Source organism: Acanthopagrus latus, chromosome 16 (genome assembly GCF_904848185.1).
Source record: "Acanthopagrus latus isolate v.2019 chromosome 16, fAcaLat1.1, whole genome shotgun sequence".
Lineage (NCBI taxonomy): Eukaryota > Metazoa > Chordata > Actinopteri > Spariformes > Sparidae > Acanthopagrus > Acanthopagrus latus.
The window spans coordinates 24,104,918-24,124,739 of record NC_051054.1 but is presented as its reverse complement, the minus strand read 5'-3'; the positions used below and the strand labels follow the sequence as shown (position 1 = coordinate 24,124,739).

Sequence of the window (19,822 nt, the reverse complement as noted above, 5' to 3'; positions counted from 1 at the left end):
AGTTACATCACCAGAGGGTGGTAGAGGAACATATTTCAGGTGGTTCTCTGGGACGTGTGCATTTTACTTTTAACACATTTCCCATATGTTTTTACCACAGTGCTCACGCTCAGCTCCTATGGCATGTCGTTTTAACTTTTAATAGTTAGACTGGATATGTATTGCAGATATCTGTAATTCAGTTCTTTCTAGTCAAAAAGAACATTTCAGATGTCCACAATGACATTCTTCCTATCCACAATTGTCATTTCAGATATCCACAGTGACATTCTTCCTAGGACAAATGACGTCACTTTTGCCATTCATGTGTATTGGGCTATCAATTTCAGATATCCACAATTACATTCTGTAATGTTCTTTTTGACTAAGAAGAACTGAATTAAAGATATTGGCAATACATATCCAGTCAAACTATTAAATGTTAAAACAGCTACTTATACTTTTTAAGGATTTTTAGATATCTTAAATTTAGTATTGACTGGTACAATCAAAGTTGTAGATATCTTGAACTAACATTTCTACTAGTAAGAATGTTATTGCAGATAACTTTAATTACCATTCTGACTAGTGAGAATACAATTTTGACTAGGAGAAATGCTATTATGGCTATCTAAAATGTAATTACAGATAGGAGTGTGGTTCGATTAAATTTTAAAACAGCTTGCCATAAGCTCCTTTAACTCTACCAACACCAGAATTGCATGGTATAGGTTGCCCTTGTTGTTAGACTACACACTCAATCATGATGATGTGATTTGGAGAAATTGAGAAAGCTCTTTTCATTCTTTCCCTTTGGGTGTATCATTGGGTGCATCATGTTGATATAGTTTAAGCAGCGTGAAATAAAGTCTTTGCCTTTTAGTTTTTTAAGAGCTGAAAGTTTGATATCCTGCACTCAATACACAATTACACCATATCAGCCAGCACTGCACTTTTTTTTTGCGTGTGTGTGTTTGTTTGTGTGTGGGTGGGGGGTGGGGGGGTTCTAAAAATATGGCAGCTTTGGCAAAAAAGGCATTTGCTTTTCAATTCTAGGGATTGGCAAGAACAATCTGGCAATTATGTTTTAAATGTTTTAAATACCTTTTCTTCCTCTGAAGGTATATGTAACAGAAATATATAAATGCAGTACACAATGTGGCCAATTATCCCAGAAATAACAACACATATGCCACTATACAACAAGGAAAACCCCCCCAAAATGCAAGCTGCTTTTGCTAGCAGACAGTGTATGAGAAAACATTATTCTTTAAATAATTTTGCATAGTTGCATAGTGTAATCCTGACTACACGGTTACATTTAGTTAGTCACAGCCTATTTGACACTGTCCTTTTGACCCACTTGCCATTTATTATCTTTCTGTGTGTCATGAAATTGAATGTTTCCAAGGCCGAAACATTTAGAGTATGTTGTGACTCTTGGACTACTTGACCCCATTTGGATTTTCATATTGGTTGAGTCTTGTGGGGTCAGAGGTCAAGGATATCACTCTGTGAACATACTGTAATGGCTGTGGTTAACATAACCAGCTGTTGGTGGCATTGTTCAACACTGCACAGCGTCTTTTTCTAATCTTTCCTATGTTCTTTAAAAAGCAATGGGCATTTTGCCAGTGTACTTCCTGCATCTTCACAAACAATCAAAAAGACACACACGCACGCATGCATGCAAGCACACACACACGCACACACACACACACACACATAAATACATGCAGTGCAAGTCAGTGCATGCACACATACAGACACAAATACAAATTCACGGAGGGGTGTCCAAAAGTTTCCGGTCCGGAAGGCCAGACACAGAAACTCAGGAAACAATTGGGTGTCAGAAAGGTCCTTGGGCCTGTCTCACTCACATTTCCCAGTTGTGTGCCATTGCTTGTGGAACTGTTGTTGCATCAGCTGTTTTACAGTCCACAGAAACAACGCCCTACCTGGTTCCCCCTCTTCCTTTGTTGACAAGGAAGTGAGCTGGCATTATTTTATCTCAGGATGGACATGTTGCTATAGACAGAGAGAGATGCCATCAATTTATTTAGATAAACTGAGTGTAAGTCACTGTTATAAGACCTCGGGCACTTTGAGGATTGTTTTGTGTTGCAAGTGTCTTGATAGCTTCTCACATCATAAGGTACCATGTACCAAGGCTGTCCAGGGTTAGAGCCAGACCTGTGGCAGCATTTGCTGCATCTTATCCCATTTGCTGTGTGTCACTCCCCCTCTCTCTCCCTGTTTCCTGTCTCCCTCTTCAGCTGCACTATCAAATAAAGCCACAAAGGCCAAAGGAAAAAAAAAAAAAAGACATAGTGTCAACCTATATTAAGTGATTTGGTTGCTGTGTGATCTGACTTTGAGAGTGTTTGCCAACCAGACTTGAACGCTGCCTTGATTTAATCTCTTCGCAAGTAAACTCTACGTCTTGGAAACACAAACTTTGCGGGAAGTAGTGCAGTGTGAAGGACAGAGGCCAGTATGCTGTCTGCTTTCAGGACCTCTTGTATAATCTGACTCTCTAAATGAAAAGTACACAGACACATGCCGATGCCAAAGTGTGAAAACCATGCGAGTCACAGGGAGGTGAATATGATGCTTCTTCTCCTTAGAGATGTCTGAGTGGGATCATTCAGGCATCATATTTACAACATTTCTTAAAAAAGTCAAGGCAATTTTAACTATTCTCATATAATATTGCAAGATAATGCATTCGTTTGGCCCATGGTGGCTGGCTGTGTTGCAATATTAAACACATCTGTGTAAAATTTCAGCAGCTCATCTCATCAAGGGTTCATTTTCTGCTTTGTTTCTTACATCTTGTAGAAGTCATAGTCATTTTGCACTTACATACTGTATTAATGTTGATACCTCCTAACTAATTTAGTGGATAGTGGATATTCAACAGTGCAGCTATTTTATGTCCAGTATTACTATATCTAGGTCTGGAGGGAACTCTTTTTTTTGAAACAGAAAATTGTGTGATAATTGTTCTACTTTTGCACCTGACCCACATTTAACCATCAACTTTGTTTGAATTTCATTATGTGTGCAATCCAGTTCTAACTTAAAGACAGTAACGTAGATCCACAGGTCAAACAGTCACGTTGTAACGGTTTTATGACAAATAAAATCTGTTCTTTGAACTCTGCAGTCCAAGTCTCTACGTATTCAAAGACAGTGTGTTGTCAGTTTATGTTGGTAAGGCTTTGGTCCAAGTTTCCAGAGAAATAAATAAAATGAAATGGAGCATATTATCTCAGAAGTACAAACATCTCCTGATTGCTTATCATCGTGACCATACAAAATCATTAGTGCTGATGTTGTGATCAAGTGCGCAAAGTTTAAGTGGTGTGAAACCAAAAACATGAGACTCTCTGATCCTCCTCTACCTGTTGGCATTGCAAAATAAGCAGGAAAGCATTCAAAATCACCAAAACAAGCATATATACTGCAGCCTTTTCTCACTGGTTTGAACCAAGAAGGGTTCTGTTGGAAAAAGTGATATCACAAACTTCACTGAAGGCAAGAAATCTACCCTATGAATGGAATATTACTTATTATTTGTCCTATGGTGTCATGATTATGGTTGGTTTTCATTTCAGTTTTCTGCTCCTTAGCAGTGTGCTTCACATGTCTGGAAGCATGACCTTGAAGTCTGTGTGCATAATAAGCTGGCCAGGTGTCACTTTCACTAAGCACACTAAACAAATTTTGCACAAGAACTCACTGAACACAACACTGAATGACAACTTAAATGTCCTAAGAGTAGCCAGAAAAAAAGGCTACTGTTTAAAGGTAGATAACATCACAAGGTTAAGGGGTATGTTTATTATGCCATCATTGCATTCTAAATTAAATTTTTAATTCAAATGTTATTCTATGTAACATAGAATAGAAACTGAATAGAATGTCTCCCTAGTTTATATTGGAAAACACTGATTATGAAGGACTGAAATACTGACTACTTTATTGTTTGCTCTTTTCCAGGTTCTCCAGGTCATTCATGGATATGCTCAAGAGAAGGCAGGTGCTCAGTTGTATAAAGCAAGGAAATACCACAGAATATGATCTGTGTCAACATAAATTCGCATTCACAGCTACCTAATGTAAAACAGCAAAAACATCAAAAACAAAGAAGCACACTTTAAAACTATGCTAACCTTTGTCCACACTGGGCGCCTTGCTGAGCTACTGCGCCTCACCTGAGTGTCCACACAGACACCTTTGCTGCTCTAGAGCAGCTACTGCCTGCCATAACTTTTAACATGAGGTTTGCCTTTGATAATTATCAATAAAGAGGAAGACATGATTTTCCTTTACCCCTGTTGAAAGAGCAATAAAGCTGGAGGAAGACAGAGAGGGATGGAGGCAGAAAAAGAGAGTGCACAGGTGAAAATGGCCCTTTACCTGTTGTGTGTATTCTTTTCATGTGACTTATTCTATAGATACAGACATACAAACTGTAGTGAAACACTGGTATGATGTAAATTTGATTATCTACAGGTCGTTTTTTCGTTGCCCCTATGTTGCAGTAAAAATAGCAGTGCCAAATGCAGCTGCGCTTGGTGGGCTACTCGTGCGCGCAGTATGGCTACTCTAAACAGCTGCAGAATGAAAAGCATGACGTTCCACCAGGCTCATGTGCTGATCATGCAGCCAGTGTGTCCAGCTTGTAACGGTTCAATGCGTAGCGGTATCTAGTGATGAGGTTGCAGACTGCAACCAACTTAACACACCTTATCTAACCCCCCTCTAAGGAGCCTTGCTTGCCCTCCCTGGAGCCCGTATTTGGTTTGTCCATGATCGGCAACTTCAGAAACATTGCGGATATGGAGGATATGCTTTCTCTGTAGATATAAAGGGCTCATTCTAAGCTAGGTAAGGGCTTTTATTTACAAGTGATTATAAAATAATACCAAAATGCTGAAAATGTAATACATAATGATACATTATTATATTCCATTTCTACCAATAGATCCCCCTAATTTCTACCTACTGGACTTTAAATGGCTACTCCAGCAATTCACCAAAATAAATGAGAGAGAAATGCTTAAAGAAGGGAATGGCCCTAGAATCACTTGAATTCTTGATCTTAAAAAATGAATAATAATAACTGAATTCTGATCAAAGTCAAATCAATGAATTTAGAGAAATGTGACACCCCTGGTGCGTGCACAAGTCTGCAGATGTGACCACGCATAAAAGGAGTCACTGTACAAGGTCACCGGAGTGTCACTTTAGTATAATGCTGGAATAATCACAAAAACACTCAAGTTTTATTAAATGTTTATTTACATGAAATATACAGTTTTGTTTGGAAATCATATACAAACTTTTACAAATATGAATAATTTAATCATAAAAAAGACTAAAACTAGCAACGACTATACTGGAGTTTTACACAATGGAGCAACATTGAGAGGCAAGCTTGGAACAATGGGTTTAACCAGCCTAACCGGTTCGTAGGTAATAATCTAGAGACATGCTTGCAATTCAGTCCAGAGAAGTACCATGGCTGCATAACAATGCTGCACTAAGACATCCAGGAAAACTGGCGAAAATGAGAGGGAGAGAAGAATGTTACATGAACAAAAGTGAAGAAATAAAAGATGGCACCCAATGTGAAAGACTCTAAATTTTCAGTGAATCAATACAAGAACATTCAATAGATGTTACATAGTAATGTATATCCCTCTATTTTGCAGAGGATTCAAAGGCATTTTCACTTAAAAACAGTTGGTGATGTAATGCCTCATGACTAATGCATATATATATTGATCTGTTGAACTTAACCGTGGCTGCCTGTAATAAGCGGTACTTCAGTCATTCATGCCAGTGCAAGCCCCCAAAGACAAACATGAGCATCAAGGCCATGTCCTGAGCAGAGCTGTGTTTGTGACTTCTGAAGGGTGTTCAACCAATATTTACATGGCAAATACAATGAAGTGAAAGAGTGCTAAGGGAAAAAAAAAAAAAAAAGTCAGAATACTGTTGCTGTGAAAGTTTCATTTCCATTATGCACTTGGAAGCTAGAGGGCCCAGGGGCCACAGAGTGACAGTTGACATGCTGTAAGCAGCAAACCACAACAATACAGTGTATGTGCACTTGACCTTGAGTGTATTCTGAGAGGTGTGTACTTTTTGTCACAATGGGAGGATCATTTCAGGATCAAGCACTTTTTAAACTACAGCTGCTTCGATCAGAGGTGTCAAAAAAGGAAAACAAATCTTAGTTTTGAGCTACTCTCTTGCAGGATATTCAGATTTTGCTACAAATGCTTGTGTTTGTAAAATTAATAATTTTCCTTTTAAAAGTCAGCTTGAGGTGGTCCTAGAACCCAGATGTTGTCTATGCCCTACGGATTACAGCTAGTGCAGTCACAATTGCTTGGAGTCAAAATAAACAGAAATCTCAGCCACAACAATGTTTCAAGGACTTCACAAAAGAAACACCAAAGGAAAAAAACGAGGGAGAATTGGCCCTTAATCTACTTCATTTTCTTTAAACAAATGTTTGGCTCAGGTTTTAAAAGACACTCTGCACTGAAATGGACTTTGAACTGTCCTCATTTGCTGTAAAATGTGCAAGGGGAGAACCCATGTAGCTAGTGAATAAAAGCTACAATGTCTTTCATTTTAATAAATATTATGAAAAACACCAATATGGTGAATATGCATGTAAGAAACTATATGAAACCAAATAAATGTCCAAATATAATTTGTTACTAGCCTAAAAAAAAAAAAAAAGGCTCACAGAAAACAATTGGTTTGGACATTCTAATAAATGTGGGGCATATAGTTTCTCAAACCGTATAAAAAGACATAAATAGAGCAGATGTTAAATACTCTTAGTACAATTCAATAGTCCAAGTCAAGATTAAGGACATAATTGTTCAGGAGTTCATAGGAAGCTCAACTCATAGAAAGAGTCAGTAAAGATGATTTTCACAGAAGATGAATTTGAAATTTGATCTCAACTTTGCAGTCTTTTATATCAGATGCCCAAAAGTGCTAGGGATGTCAGACAATCTTTCAAACAATTATTACTATACACATACTTCAATATTTGACAAACAACAGAAGATCAAGAGTCTGTATTTTCTTCTTTTGCATATTCCTCCACAAGTTTCTCATAGGAGTGGCTGTGTTCTGAACAGTCACTAGTGAAAACAGACCCTTCAGATTCAGAACTCTGTTCCTCCTTGGAGTTAGTTTCAATGTTTTCATCGCATGTAGTGATTGACAGTTTTGCTTTAGAATCATCATCACCTTCATCATCATCATCATCTTCCTCCAAGTTATTACTGAGAAAATTCTCCTCATCTATAAAAGTAATGTTTGCATTTTGAAATGTAAGCGGATGGTACTCTTTAGAGTCCCATGTCCTTCGACCACCTGCTCCATAGCCTCCCACTGTGTCTTCAAGGTCGATGTCCTTGTCAAGCTGGTTCTCATACATTTGGTCCTGGTCAAGTTCTAGATTACCCTCTACATGGTCCTCTGTTAGCAGCAAACCATTATCTGAGCCCAGGAGGTAGTTCTTGGACTTTGAAAATGCAACAGTGACGCGGTCACTGAAACTATAGCGTCTCTTTTGACGTGGTGAACGGTCCAGACTAAGGATGGTGTGACCATTAAACTTTGGAGCGTCATTGCAACTCTTGGAACGAACAATCTCTTTGACGTTAATGATGGTGTTGACGCTGCTGCTGTTGCTTCTGCCATCTTTTTTGGTGCCAATCTGCTTAATCAAGTCATTGTAGCCTTCTTGCTTCTTGGACAGGAAGCTGAAAATGTTGACGTCACTGGGAGTGGGTGGCAAACGAAGAGAAGCCTTATGAGACTCTTTGTAGTGCCGGAGCTCATCAAGAGATAGCTTGCGCAGCTTGCGCCGTTTCTTGAGTGCCTTGTGAGCCTCAATCACCATCCGGACCTTCCAGTTGAAGAACAAAGAAAGCCAGGCCAACCCCAGATAAATCCACACTTCTACAAAGTAACGATACAGAGTTGGGTATTCTTTATTTGGTTCCACACCTGCAAGGACAAACAAATTAGTCAATGATCATTTGAATCAAATTGTTCAATAAATAATAATAATTTTAAAAAGTTAAAGAGATGGGCCAGTATGCCGCTGGTATTTGTGTACAACTTATTTTGGCAATGGAATATGTTCAAGACAATCAAAGAATGCCCTTCATTTGTGCTTGTTACTCAGGGTTTATGGCTTAATTTAATTAATATGTAGTACTTATATCTCAACTTACCTGCTACCAAGTCCCCAAAACCAATAGTGGTCAATGTGACAAATGAGAAGTACAAGCCTTCTATATATGTCCAACCCTCTTGGGACATAAACACAAAAGGTGGAAGGACTAAATGGACCAGCACACCCCAGAGGAGAAAAATAGCTGTGCAGGTAAACTGAGCCTTTCTCTGGAAGAGAACAAATAAAACAACAGCTTGGCTTTAGGTGAAGGCTTTGTGACACCACAGACAGATTCAAGTAATTTTCCAATTGCGAAAAAAAACAACCAAAAAAAACATGCTACTTACCAGTGAAAATCCCTTCTTGGTCAGATACTGGCCAAGGTGCTTGGCTCTGCCACCAAAGAACTTTCCAAGCTCACTGATCCATGTAAGACATAAAGGCACACCAAACAGCCCATAGAAGATGCAGAATACACGGCCTGCTGACGTTTTAGGAGCAATGTTCCCATATCCTTTAAAGATGAAAATAAAAACAAAATGGGTAGGGTTAATATTGTTTCAACTATCTACAGCTATGCAGTCTATTCAGTATGGCAAAAGTTTGTCTCATGGACCAAAGTAAGATGGCTGTTAAGTTTGCATGACAGCTCAGTGAAGGTTTTTGCCAACAAATATAACATTACAGTCACACTCTCTGAAGCATTCAAGTCAAGTTTGACATGGAACTAAAGAATGGCTTGCTTCCACATCAGAACAAAATCTGCAACTGCTGAATGTCCAAAAGTACTTACCGATAGTAGTAATAACTGTGGCAGCAAAGATAACAGCATTAGGCCAGTTCCAATTGTTGAAAGTCTTGCTGCCGGTTATAGTGACCCCTTGGCCTGCAGCATCAGACACCACCTGAGTACAAATATTAAAGACCACATAAGCCGAGTATGAGCTTGAATCCATTCAATTACAGAGAAATGAATGGATGCAAAACAAATGAATGTCATCAAGTGGAAGTCATGAAATTGCCCAATCAGCCTAAGATAAAGGAAGACAGGAAGTTCATCATGTGTAGGCACCATTTCTTCTACCACTTCCTTCCTGTGACATGTTGATGGTATCGCCAGTGCTACTGATGAGCTGAAACGACACTCAAGCACCCTGGAGAATTGCTGTTAACCTGAGGGCTTTATAGTTCAAACCACTGCTTACATTGGGTGGGAAACAGGAAGACAAGTGCTGCATCCCTAAACAGCCATTTCATAATCATACGATGATGCATGGAGTTACAAAGGTGGTTCTTCAGTGGTTGCTCTTGCCTAGGTTGTTTTCCTTTTTCATGATCCAAAGTTGCACTGAATATGGACCATACCATAATTTGAGCATAATGCAATATTTGCTTTAGCCCCCAGGAACATGGGATACATCAGCTCACTATGGGGCATTTCAGTATTGCTGACATCCAAAGGAGACAGAAAATTAATAATCAATCATTCCCAACCATATGTATGCTTCTACAGCCACAACAGAACCATAACTCCCCTGACTGGGTATTCACGAACACCCTGCCATGTGTGGTGGGATAATGCATTTCCCCAGGGCAAAGTTTTTCTTTCTAAAAATGTGCAGGGGCTGGCTAAATCCACATAAGCCCTCAAATACTAGAAGATACTTGGTTCTTTAATAATAGCAGGTCTGTGACAGCTCTGCTCTGTAATTACAGCACAAGGGAAGGCCATTCTTTTGTCTGCTGAAACAACACAGTTTCTCCGCTGGGCTTAAGGAAGACAGCAGTGATGACCAAGTTTGTGTTGGAACCATGACTAGAAATTAAAGAGGAAAAACCTCAGTTGAGTTGAGTGTCCTGCTTATGCACTTTCACATATGACAGTCCTCTTGACAGTCCACAACATGTGTAATTATTGGGCACATTTATATGCGTGGGTAACTTTAATATTGCACGATTGGTGATGCCACTAATGAAACAAGGACATACACCACAGCAGTGTTGAACAACCAAGAGCAGAGTACTTTTGAAACATGATAAAGAACATATGTGTTCACTGTTCAGTTCTGCCCACAGGAAAAAGGTAAAAGGCATCATCACATATACACCAGGCTCACAGCACTGTGGCTCATACTAACGGAAAGTGACAAGGCATTTACAAGAACAAAGCTGCACAAGTTTTACAAAATGAAAGTAAATCCCAAAACAAAGATCATGATTCATTAACCCAACTGTTCCAGCCAATTTACACCACAATGTTACATATATGCGCTGTATGACACATCTATGGTCTGTGTGTGTGTTAAGCTACAAACCCTCCTCTGAAGAGGGTGATTTGCACCTGTTCACAGTCCGTCTGCCAGATAATAAGTGCTGAAGTTTGAAACTTGCAGAATGCTGATTCAGAGTAAGACAATGAGGGCAGAACGCAAGCTAAATCATGGGAGTGTTGTGACCTCATTGTACATTATTTCAATACAAGGGTTGACAAGGGCTTACTTAAGAGGTGAGCATGCAAATTCAAATCTTTCACACAAGCTAGGGAGAAGTAGTTTTCTTTCTTGGGTCCACAAAGCACTCACCACTGAAAAGATCCTCATGGGGTCAAAGGGTTAGCCACTGGTCAACCCATGGTTGCCCTAGGTCACAAATGACCCTGAGAACAAGGCAAAAAGCACACACACTGGGGGAGATAGATAAAAGACACTTTGTCTCCAAACTACCTGCAGAGGAAGTTGTTAAACAGGCTTATCTGCAAGCCACTGGAAACCTGAATATAAGACCAGGGCTACCAACATGGATATACTCTTGCTGGACTATTCATGAAAAAAAGACTGAAAGGAGTGTTTAGTAAGAGCTCATCAGAAAACAAAGTACTGGGAAGCTATCATGACCTTGGGAAACACCATCTGTAGGAAATGTCCAATGTCCAAAAATGTCCAATCCAGCAAAATACAACCAAGAACTTACTAAAAATGCCAAATATTCTCTGTTTCCTGCTTCTCAGATGTGATATTCATAGCAATATCAATATCATAGCAAACTGCACATCTTTGTGTTTTAGAGATTGGGTAAAAAATACATGACATTTCCAGTTCTCAACATGAAGTCTGTTCATGGATGGACATTTCTTTATTCATTTTCTTTTGACATTTTAATGACCAATCAATCAATCAATGCATTATTTATAACAAAAGTAATTACATAACATTAACTGCAGTCTAAATATAACACAACATCAACTGTACATCAGATTACTCGGAAGGAAATTATCAGAATCAACTGACATAAATATACATGTATACAAGTATGCCAATGCACAAATTGCCAAAAATGGTGCAAAATATCACTTTAGGCTATGGCTAATGTAGGTACAACATGTCAGAATGCTACAAGCACAACATTTTTGCTTAAAAAAAAAAAAAAAAAAAAAAAAAAGCTATGCTATATATCAAGTTGCACTAAATTGGAAACAGCATCAGAGAGAAAGAATCCAAGGTAGATAATCTGACAATTATGTTGTTATGAATAACACATGTGCTGGTCAATTTGAGAGACATATTTGCAAGTCATGGGAGTTTGTTGTAAAAATTGTAAACTACCATTAGTTTTGTGAAAAAACGCTCGGTGAACATTGTCTCACATGGTCTACATCGCTAACGGCAACAGTAAAAGTACCAAAAAAGGTGAGAATGTGAACCCTGGCCATACTGACAATAACAGTTATGTAAAAGGTGAATTAGTCAGTTATGTGAGCTAGTCAATGAGCAGGACTCAGTCTATAAGGTTTCAGTTATGGGTTTTGTTGAGCACTAAGCAAGACATAACTTAAGCACGAGTTGGGTGTGTAGTCTTTCTGATAGTGTACTTTCAGTCTTACATTTCATTTGTTCTATTTGAGTTAAAAAAATTATCTTTTAAATTGACAAACATGTACAGAGGCTGTGTCCTAGCTGCAGCTCAGGGTTCAGGTCTGACCAACTGCTGCATTTTATTTCCCTTAATGCCCTTACTTGCATTACTCCCTTAAAGGAGTAATCGAATCAAATAATCTAGGTGTTTTAATCCGACAATGAGAAATCCAATCCAGTCAGATTTTAGTCAGAATAAGGTGTATACATGCATTTTAAAAATCCGATCATAGTCGGACTAACCCAGTAATACGGTTTTCGAGTGTCATGTAAACGCACTGATTAACTCAATATAAAATGCAGAAAACCCTAACATATATATGTATCCAATGATCAAAAAGAGCCACCCTCTTCAAATAAGGAATTCACTCGACAAAACTGAAAACATTGCCAAACGTAGCCACAGCAATCTGCCACTGCCACACTCTGATAACCCAAGACCAGTAAAAACCACAATAACAAACTCCAGTTGTTATCAGGGCAGCTGGCAGCCCAGCATACCACTCCAGTTCCTTAGTATTTTTCCAAGCTTCCAAACAGCTGCCTGAGGGAAGGATTGACCATCTTCAAAACTATTAGATCACTGCAGCTCTCCCACATCAGTATGTATAGATTTCTGATAGGCAATGGATGGGTTGCAAACAATGCATCTGGAAAACAATCTGAGGTTCCACTGTGTGCACTGTCTGGTGTTGATTCAGTCAAAGCACAGACAACATATGTCCATTTTGACAGCTTTCTCCGGGTTTGGTAATGCTGTAAAATTCCCAGACAGTGAAAGGATTCCAACATCTGTTAAGCAGAGCATATTAGACCATTAACAGAGGGTTTTTAAATTAGGCTGTTAATTCTGCATAAGACTGAAAGACTCAGTTAATTAACATTACATATGGCAATTTTCTTCATTCCCCAATGTCTTTGAGCAGGTAAACATTTAGGAAAATTTAACTCAAGTGAAACCTTGTATGAGCCTGTTGAAAGGTCATTGCTGAACTAGATTAACCTCCAGAAGCATGTGGAGTGGCTGCAACTGGTCTGCTGACTAAAATGGTGACAATCTCACATTGTACTGACAATGTACAGTGCATGCTGCCATCAGGGTCTGAAGTAAAAACTCATTAGGCACACTGACAAATAAAGACATTTCTGTCTTGCTAACTAATTGCCTAAACCCACACTCCACTCGTGACATTAAAATACATTGCCACCTTCCATGACGTCAGTGTTATAATTTTTTTAACACAATTCCGAAAGGGAAAGAATGAGTTGACTATCTCAAGCCAGCATCCCCTTAACAGCACCCTAGGCACATGACGAAGTAACAATCCCCCAAAACAGAGTTCTACTTCATCCCCTTATGCTTTTTTCATTCTTACCAGGGGCCATGTTTCACGCATGTGACAGCAGTGTGATGAGCAGTGTTTGCAAACCTCCAGACAAACGTGATCTTAAAGTCATGTGCAGCAGGAACTCAGTGCAAAAAAATCTAATCAATAACCCCATGCCCCACTGCAGAAAGAAAACTATTTGAAGTTTGCAACTCTTGTCTCAGTTTAATTCATTACAGGAGATCGTTTGAAGAAAACAAAAAAACAACAACAACAACAACAACAACAAACAAACAGGCAAAACCCACTATTTAAACATATTACAAAATGCTGTATTTTTACTTTAACAGCAACCTAGAATGCATAGCAGCTGAGCTCTGTTTGTAGGGTTAGAGTTAGCTATTGCATGTACCCGAGATATAAGGTGTTGTAAAAATCAGCCTTCCAGCAAGGCCAGTGACATTCAATGCTGTGTTTGAGTTTAACATTTTCTAGTATAGATTAACATAGATGACGCAGGAAACTGCTCACATTTAATTATTTTAATTTTATTACTAAATCACTTTTTGTGTATAGAGCTTGCAATGTTTAAGTGATGTGCCAGAATAAAATTGAGGCATTTTCCATTTCTGCAAAACACAGATCAATTCAAATTTGTACGGACCACATTGATTCCTATAATCATTCCTACAATTGGTGTCATACCACGTTACCATCACATGTATATGGTTTGACTTTAATGTCAGGAAGTGAAGTGGATGGTGGTGCCTTGAGAACTAAGTAAGATGGCTGCCAAGTCGGAGACCACTGTTCAAGACAGCGTTTCAACATTTTGGGAGTGTGAAGTGCCCGGATACTTTTAACAAGATGTTCCAATATCCTGTTTTGAAAATGGCAGCAAGCCGAAACATAACCCTGAAGCAATGTAAAAATCCAACAGAAAGAACTCTACAGGTTCAAGATCTCTGTGGATTCCAGAAACCTACACTGCCAACACTCATTTTTGTTTTGATTAGCATATTAAAAGAAAATTAATCAGCAAGCATTTTAATAATCAATTAACCACTTAAATCATTTACTGGTTCCAGCTTGTCATATGTGATGACTTTGGATTTAGGATGCTTGGTCAGATAAAACAAACAAACAAACAAACAAACAAAGTGAAGGCATTACTGTGAGCCTTAAGAAATTGTGGTGAATCTTTACATTTCATTGACAAAACAATCAAGAAAACAATATGCAGATTAATTAAAAACTAAAATAACTGTTGATTAAGTCCTACTTTATGTACATTAAATTACTATTAGTTGTTTGTGCGATTTGAAAGGCTTCCAAATACTTAACAGTTATCTAAAGCATAATCTCTGCTACTATCATTTCAAAAGAATAGTTGTAGCCATAGCTGTTAATAGCTGTAATGATGAAGGCACCAAAGACTGAAACTGAGGAAATTATGGGACAGGGAGTGGTCTGTGTGGGATCAACTCAATACTCAGTAGGAGCTGTTAAAACACTGCTTTTTGACTAAGATATATACAAGTACGGTTTAGATGTTGAAAATGTTAGAATGCATTCTCCTGCCTGTGTCCACTGTGCTTCTGGGCAAAGCTGAAACACATGCTGCTTACATTAAATGCCACCACCAGGATGCAGCTCTTATTTGCAGTAGAGATAATGTGCAGCCACCCCCCCAATTAACTTTTATAACTTCTTATACTCCTCAAGTGCGAGAATTGATGGACCATAAAATCCACTCTGTAAACGGTGACCACTTCAAGGTTGCTACAGTTAATGGTAAACTCCTTGTTAATATAACAGAAGACTGACTTTTACAAGAGTGTTGCCTTCTCTTGTTAAGCCTGCTTATATATTCTAATTGTTTACAAGCTGAACAAAGTTTCCACAATGGAAACCTGATAGAATTTCTGCTGCCAACGGTTACTCAAGGGTTGAAACACTGTAGGTTTATCTGTTTAAATATACAGACTCCAAAACCTTTGCAGCAGGTGTCTTGGCACACACTAACAGAGGAAAAATACCGCTCGCCGACTATTGGTCAAGTAAACTCTAGAATGATGATAACAGGACAACACACCTGACTAACTGGGGAAAGGGTTAACAAGTCAAACATGTGATTTTATATTAGCGTGTGCCTTGGAACCTCACAGATGGTATTATGTAGTCTCTGTCCCCCAGAGAGCACACGGGAGCAGGAAATGGTTCAGTTTCAGTTCAGCGACCTCTTTGAGTTCAACCAAAAATCACAGCTCTCATTGAGCTGCTTTACAGGAGTGAATACCTAACAGAAATTCCAAAACAGTTTGAACTGCTAATATTCCAGACTATATTCAAAAGCAAACTTGGCTGGAGCAGGGATTTGGCCATTACAGAGATGCCACAAGATGGGGGAAGGTTCATGGGCATATCCCTTTCAGTCTCCCCAACACAAAAGGAAAAACAGAAGGAAGCAGAAGGGGGTGGGGGGTAATAAATCTCCCCAAAACTGATGTGGGCCCAAAAAGGGGGACAGGTTGAGACATGTTTCTGGTCATACTTGTAAATGCAAAGAGCCAAAAAAAAAAAGAAAGGAAAAAAAAACTATATTTCCTAATTTCAACAGAAACAAACAAGTGTTACAAGTGAGGCAATGCAAAGAAAAGAAAAGGGTACAATGCATACAGAAGTTCAATCTTCTCTCTGCATGCTTCTTCCTTGGTGAGGGATTTGCCCCTTAAGATCATATCTGCTTGTCAGACACAAACATACAAATCAAGGTCATAAAACCTACACATTTCAACAAAGTGAACAAACAACACATCAAGGGTGAGAACACCTGTGAAATCACAGGAATGCTGGCTTACTACGTGCTCATTCAGTGCTGATGGTAAAACCACAGAGGTCAGATGGCCCCAGTTAAGGAATTGTCATCTTGACAAGAAACTGGCAATGGAACACCATGTACTGCCGCTTTTATAGAGCTGAGGTTACAGATTGGCCCTCCACACCCAGTATCATAATCACTACTCCAGACAGTCAGTCTGTTAGTTTTACAACAGAAAATGAACCCAACAAGGTAATAAAATAGTTATCATCCTTAGGCAGAAACCTCACAAAAGATAGTATCAACACCAGATACTATCAACAAGTCCTTCCTGGGAATTTTAACAATTCAGGGAATTTAAGTAACAGTATGACAAATTGCTGTTATGATATTGAAAAGTCCATGACAGACAACATGTCATTCTTCACGAGTCTTGCTGGTGTTTGTTGAAAGCTTACCAACCAGCTGAGGCCCATTTAGCACTCAAGTGTCACCACTCTCAAGTAGCAGCAACACAACCTTTAAACACTGATCAGATGATTCACTTGGAAATCACCCTCATATGAACTAGAATAAGAGCGTAGCACATACCGTGGTTTGCAGTAGGATGTGGTGAAGAATTCAACAGCAAAAGTGTTCAGTTTTAGGAGCATACCTCTAATATTTTGTCCAAATCATCTTGCGTCAGACAGGGATAGTCCTCAAGTATTTTATCCTTCTGGGCGCTATACTGCTTTGCAGCCAGCTTCCAATTTGGCTCCTCCAGGACTTGAAAAATTGCTGCCCCAATGGACAGGTAAAAAATAATGGCAGAAGTCAACAAGGGGCCTTTATCTACCATACTTATGTGCAATGCCTCAACTTGGAGAACGCGGGACAGGGGAAAAGACAGAGAAAGGAAGGGGCAGATAACGACAAGTCCCGGAGTTATGCGGGACTCATTCTCTGCAAGTCTACTGCTTTACAAAATGTTTCTTCTTCCGCGCAAAGGCTCTGAAAAATGCGTGAAAGGTGCCGCTGCAGACAGCACTGGGCTCGAGACACAACAAGATAAAAGTAATCATGAAGCGGGCCAGAGCGCGCGTGGAACCGCAGCCGCAACAGTACTCTCTCCACGTGCGCAGACAGAGAAACAGTGGCTGGTGTAGAAGTGAACTCTGAGTAGGGGTGTGGAGAGGAGCAGCGAAGATCCGCCCAGAAACAAAGCGACCGAGGAGCGGGGGAGAAGAGGGGAGGGGTGCTGGGTTGGGGGGCATTCTGCTGTTCTGTTCGTTTTCCTTTTTTGCCTACAGGTGTTCAACTGTCACTGAGGTATGCACAAATGCTGTAAGTTTAGAGCCAGACTTCAAAAAGTGTGTCTACAGTACAGTGTTTCATAAGCTCAACCACATCTGTATGTACACATGTAATGCAATTACACAACGTTTATTTATTTTCCCCTTTTTTTTCAATGTACGTGTGTTATGTGGTTTTAATGTCATACATTTAGCAGATAAAGAGCTGGTGATGTCATGAAAAAAGTTAACTTGCTCAAGTATTGTACTTATTCACAATCTGGAGTATTTGTACCTTATTTGAGTTTGTATTTCCCATTTTCTGCAATGATAATTGTCAACTACTTTTTACTCACTACATTTATTTGATAACTACTTTGCAGCCTGCATGCTGCACCAGAACAATAAAAAAAAATCTGAAAATCTGAAAAATGTTTTTATATTGGATTCAATAATCAAATCCCACAGTAAACATGTCAAATAATGTGCTTTTACTTCTACTTTGATAGTTGATTTCAATGTCTTCCAGAAAAATACTTTGACTTTAAAGTAGGCCTACATTTAATATCAAATACTTCAAGTACTATTCGTCTGGGTGACCTTCACTTTTACCAAAGTAACATTTCAACATGATATTCGCCTATACTAACAGTGTATGACTTTTGTGTACTCACAGTGGGGCCCCACTCGCCTCTAATTCAAAGCAGCTGCATATTGTACATTTCTTCCATCACTTTTTTTAGGACTAAGACCAACCATTGTAACTTCAGCAAATGATGGTGTGGTTTAATGTCTGCAAATGTCCATGTTTAATAGAGTGTAGACATAAGGTTTTTGTAGCTAGAACTGCCATTGATTGCATTGATATGCAGCCTCAAAACTCCAGCCAGACTGACGCTTTTCTTGATTTGGTTTTTGTTATCAACCAGAAAGAAATGGGCAAACATTTATCTACACTGCTGTTGCATCTGCATCTCCAAGCAAAATATGTAGGTTATCATAATTTTGTATATACATTAATTCGCCTGTGGTCACATTGAGAGTCACTGTGAAATTCGAATATGCTTAGGGTTGCAGATGCTATATCACATAACTGAAAAGAATGCCACCACAGACAATACAATATCCTTTATGATATTATTTATAAATACCAGGTGTTTTAAAAAAAAAAAAAAAAAGAAAAGAACGATAATAATTTACCACACTAAAAACAACCTGTTTGACATGTCAAGAACCAAGTGTGGCCTAAATATCTCTTTAGCATGTTGGATGTGACAGTTTTGAACAATATGTAGCAATCTTTCAATAGGTGCATGCACATAAAGGTAACATGCGTCAGTGTCCACAACTCAACTGCTCAAATGTTTGCTCAAGTGATGCATTCTGTGTTCTTTGTCAATGTTGTGAGGAGCAAAGATCAAACAAAGGAACACATATATTGATTAGGGTTTAAGCAGAGCCACAGATCCTTAGACTAAGATAGAACACTATAATCATATCTGTCAATAAAAGTACAGTGTTGGCGCATGTAATCTGCATTAGATTGCATTAGAAAGTGCGAGAAAATAAAGAATTGATTTACACCTTAGTCACAAGATTTCAACATACTTGTGGTCTATCAATGCAAGTTGGCTGCTGTGTCAGATTTCATGATATGCAAGACACCAAGGTATTGCATCACAATCACTGGTGTACCACTGGCCCAAGGCCATTTTTGTCAGTGTGTGTGTTTTGTTTCATGCTCCAGCAAGTACAAGTTAAGTTTCAACTCAAGTTGTGCATTTTTAGACAGTTGCTCTCCCACATATTTCTAAAGTATGTTTTTTGGCCATTTATTGACAGAACAGCTTGGAGAAATGACAGGGAACAGGCTGAGAGAGAGGGGGGGGGGGGGGGGTGACGCACAGCACAGGGCCCCGGGCCAGGTCTTGAACCCCGGGGCTGCTGCAGCGAGGACAAAGCCTCTGTACATGGGATGCCCACTCTACCCACTGAGCTAAACGGCACCCCCTCCCACATATTTCTTTGGTGCTTTGATTCCCCCAGTTAAAAGTGAAGCTTATTCTTAGCTTTTACAGCATGTTGATTGAAGCTTCCTGTCATAACAGAAAACACTTTAACAAGGTAATGAGGTGATTAATTTTTTACAGGGTTGCATCATGAAATGTCATAAAGACCACCTTTGACATTTTATTATTTTAGGAGTCAGAAAGCCTATTAACTTGTCAACTAATTATACACACTATCTTCCTCCATTGAAATAGTTAGGTTAGCACTGGATTGTC

At 39.1% G+C, this 19,822-nt stretch overlaps 1 protein-coding gene across 2 annotated transcripts; it reads right to left on the bottom strand.

Moving 5' to 3' along the window:
• Window positions 1-5,271: 5,271 nt before the first annotated feature.
• On the bottom strand, window positions 5,272-17,993 carry kcnk5a (potassium channel, subfamily K, member 5a). 2 transcript variants are annotated; one of them, XM_037072536.1, is made up of 5 exons: window positions 16,919-17,993; window positions 8,997-9,108; window positions 8,551-8,717; window positions 8,262-8,430; window positions 5,272-8,031 (listed from the first exon to the last, which is right to left on the bottom strand). In XM_037072536.1, exons 1-5 carry the CDS (start codon window positions 17,102-17,104, stop codon window positions 7,082-7,084), a joined length of 1,584 nt encoding a protein of 527 aa, XP_036928431.1. In that variant the 5' UTR covers window positions 17,105-17,993; the 3' UTR covers window positions 5,272-7,081. The 2 variants fall into 2 exon arrangements, with proteins under 2 accessions (XP_036928431.1, XP_036928432.1); XM_037072537.1 differs by lacking the exon at window positions 16,919-17,993 and adding an exon at window positions 10,786-11,392.
• Between the last annotated feature and the right edge of the window lie 1,829 nt (window positions 17,994-19,822).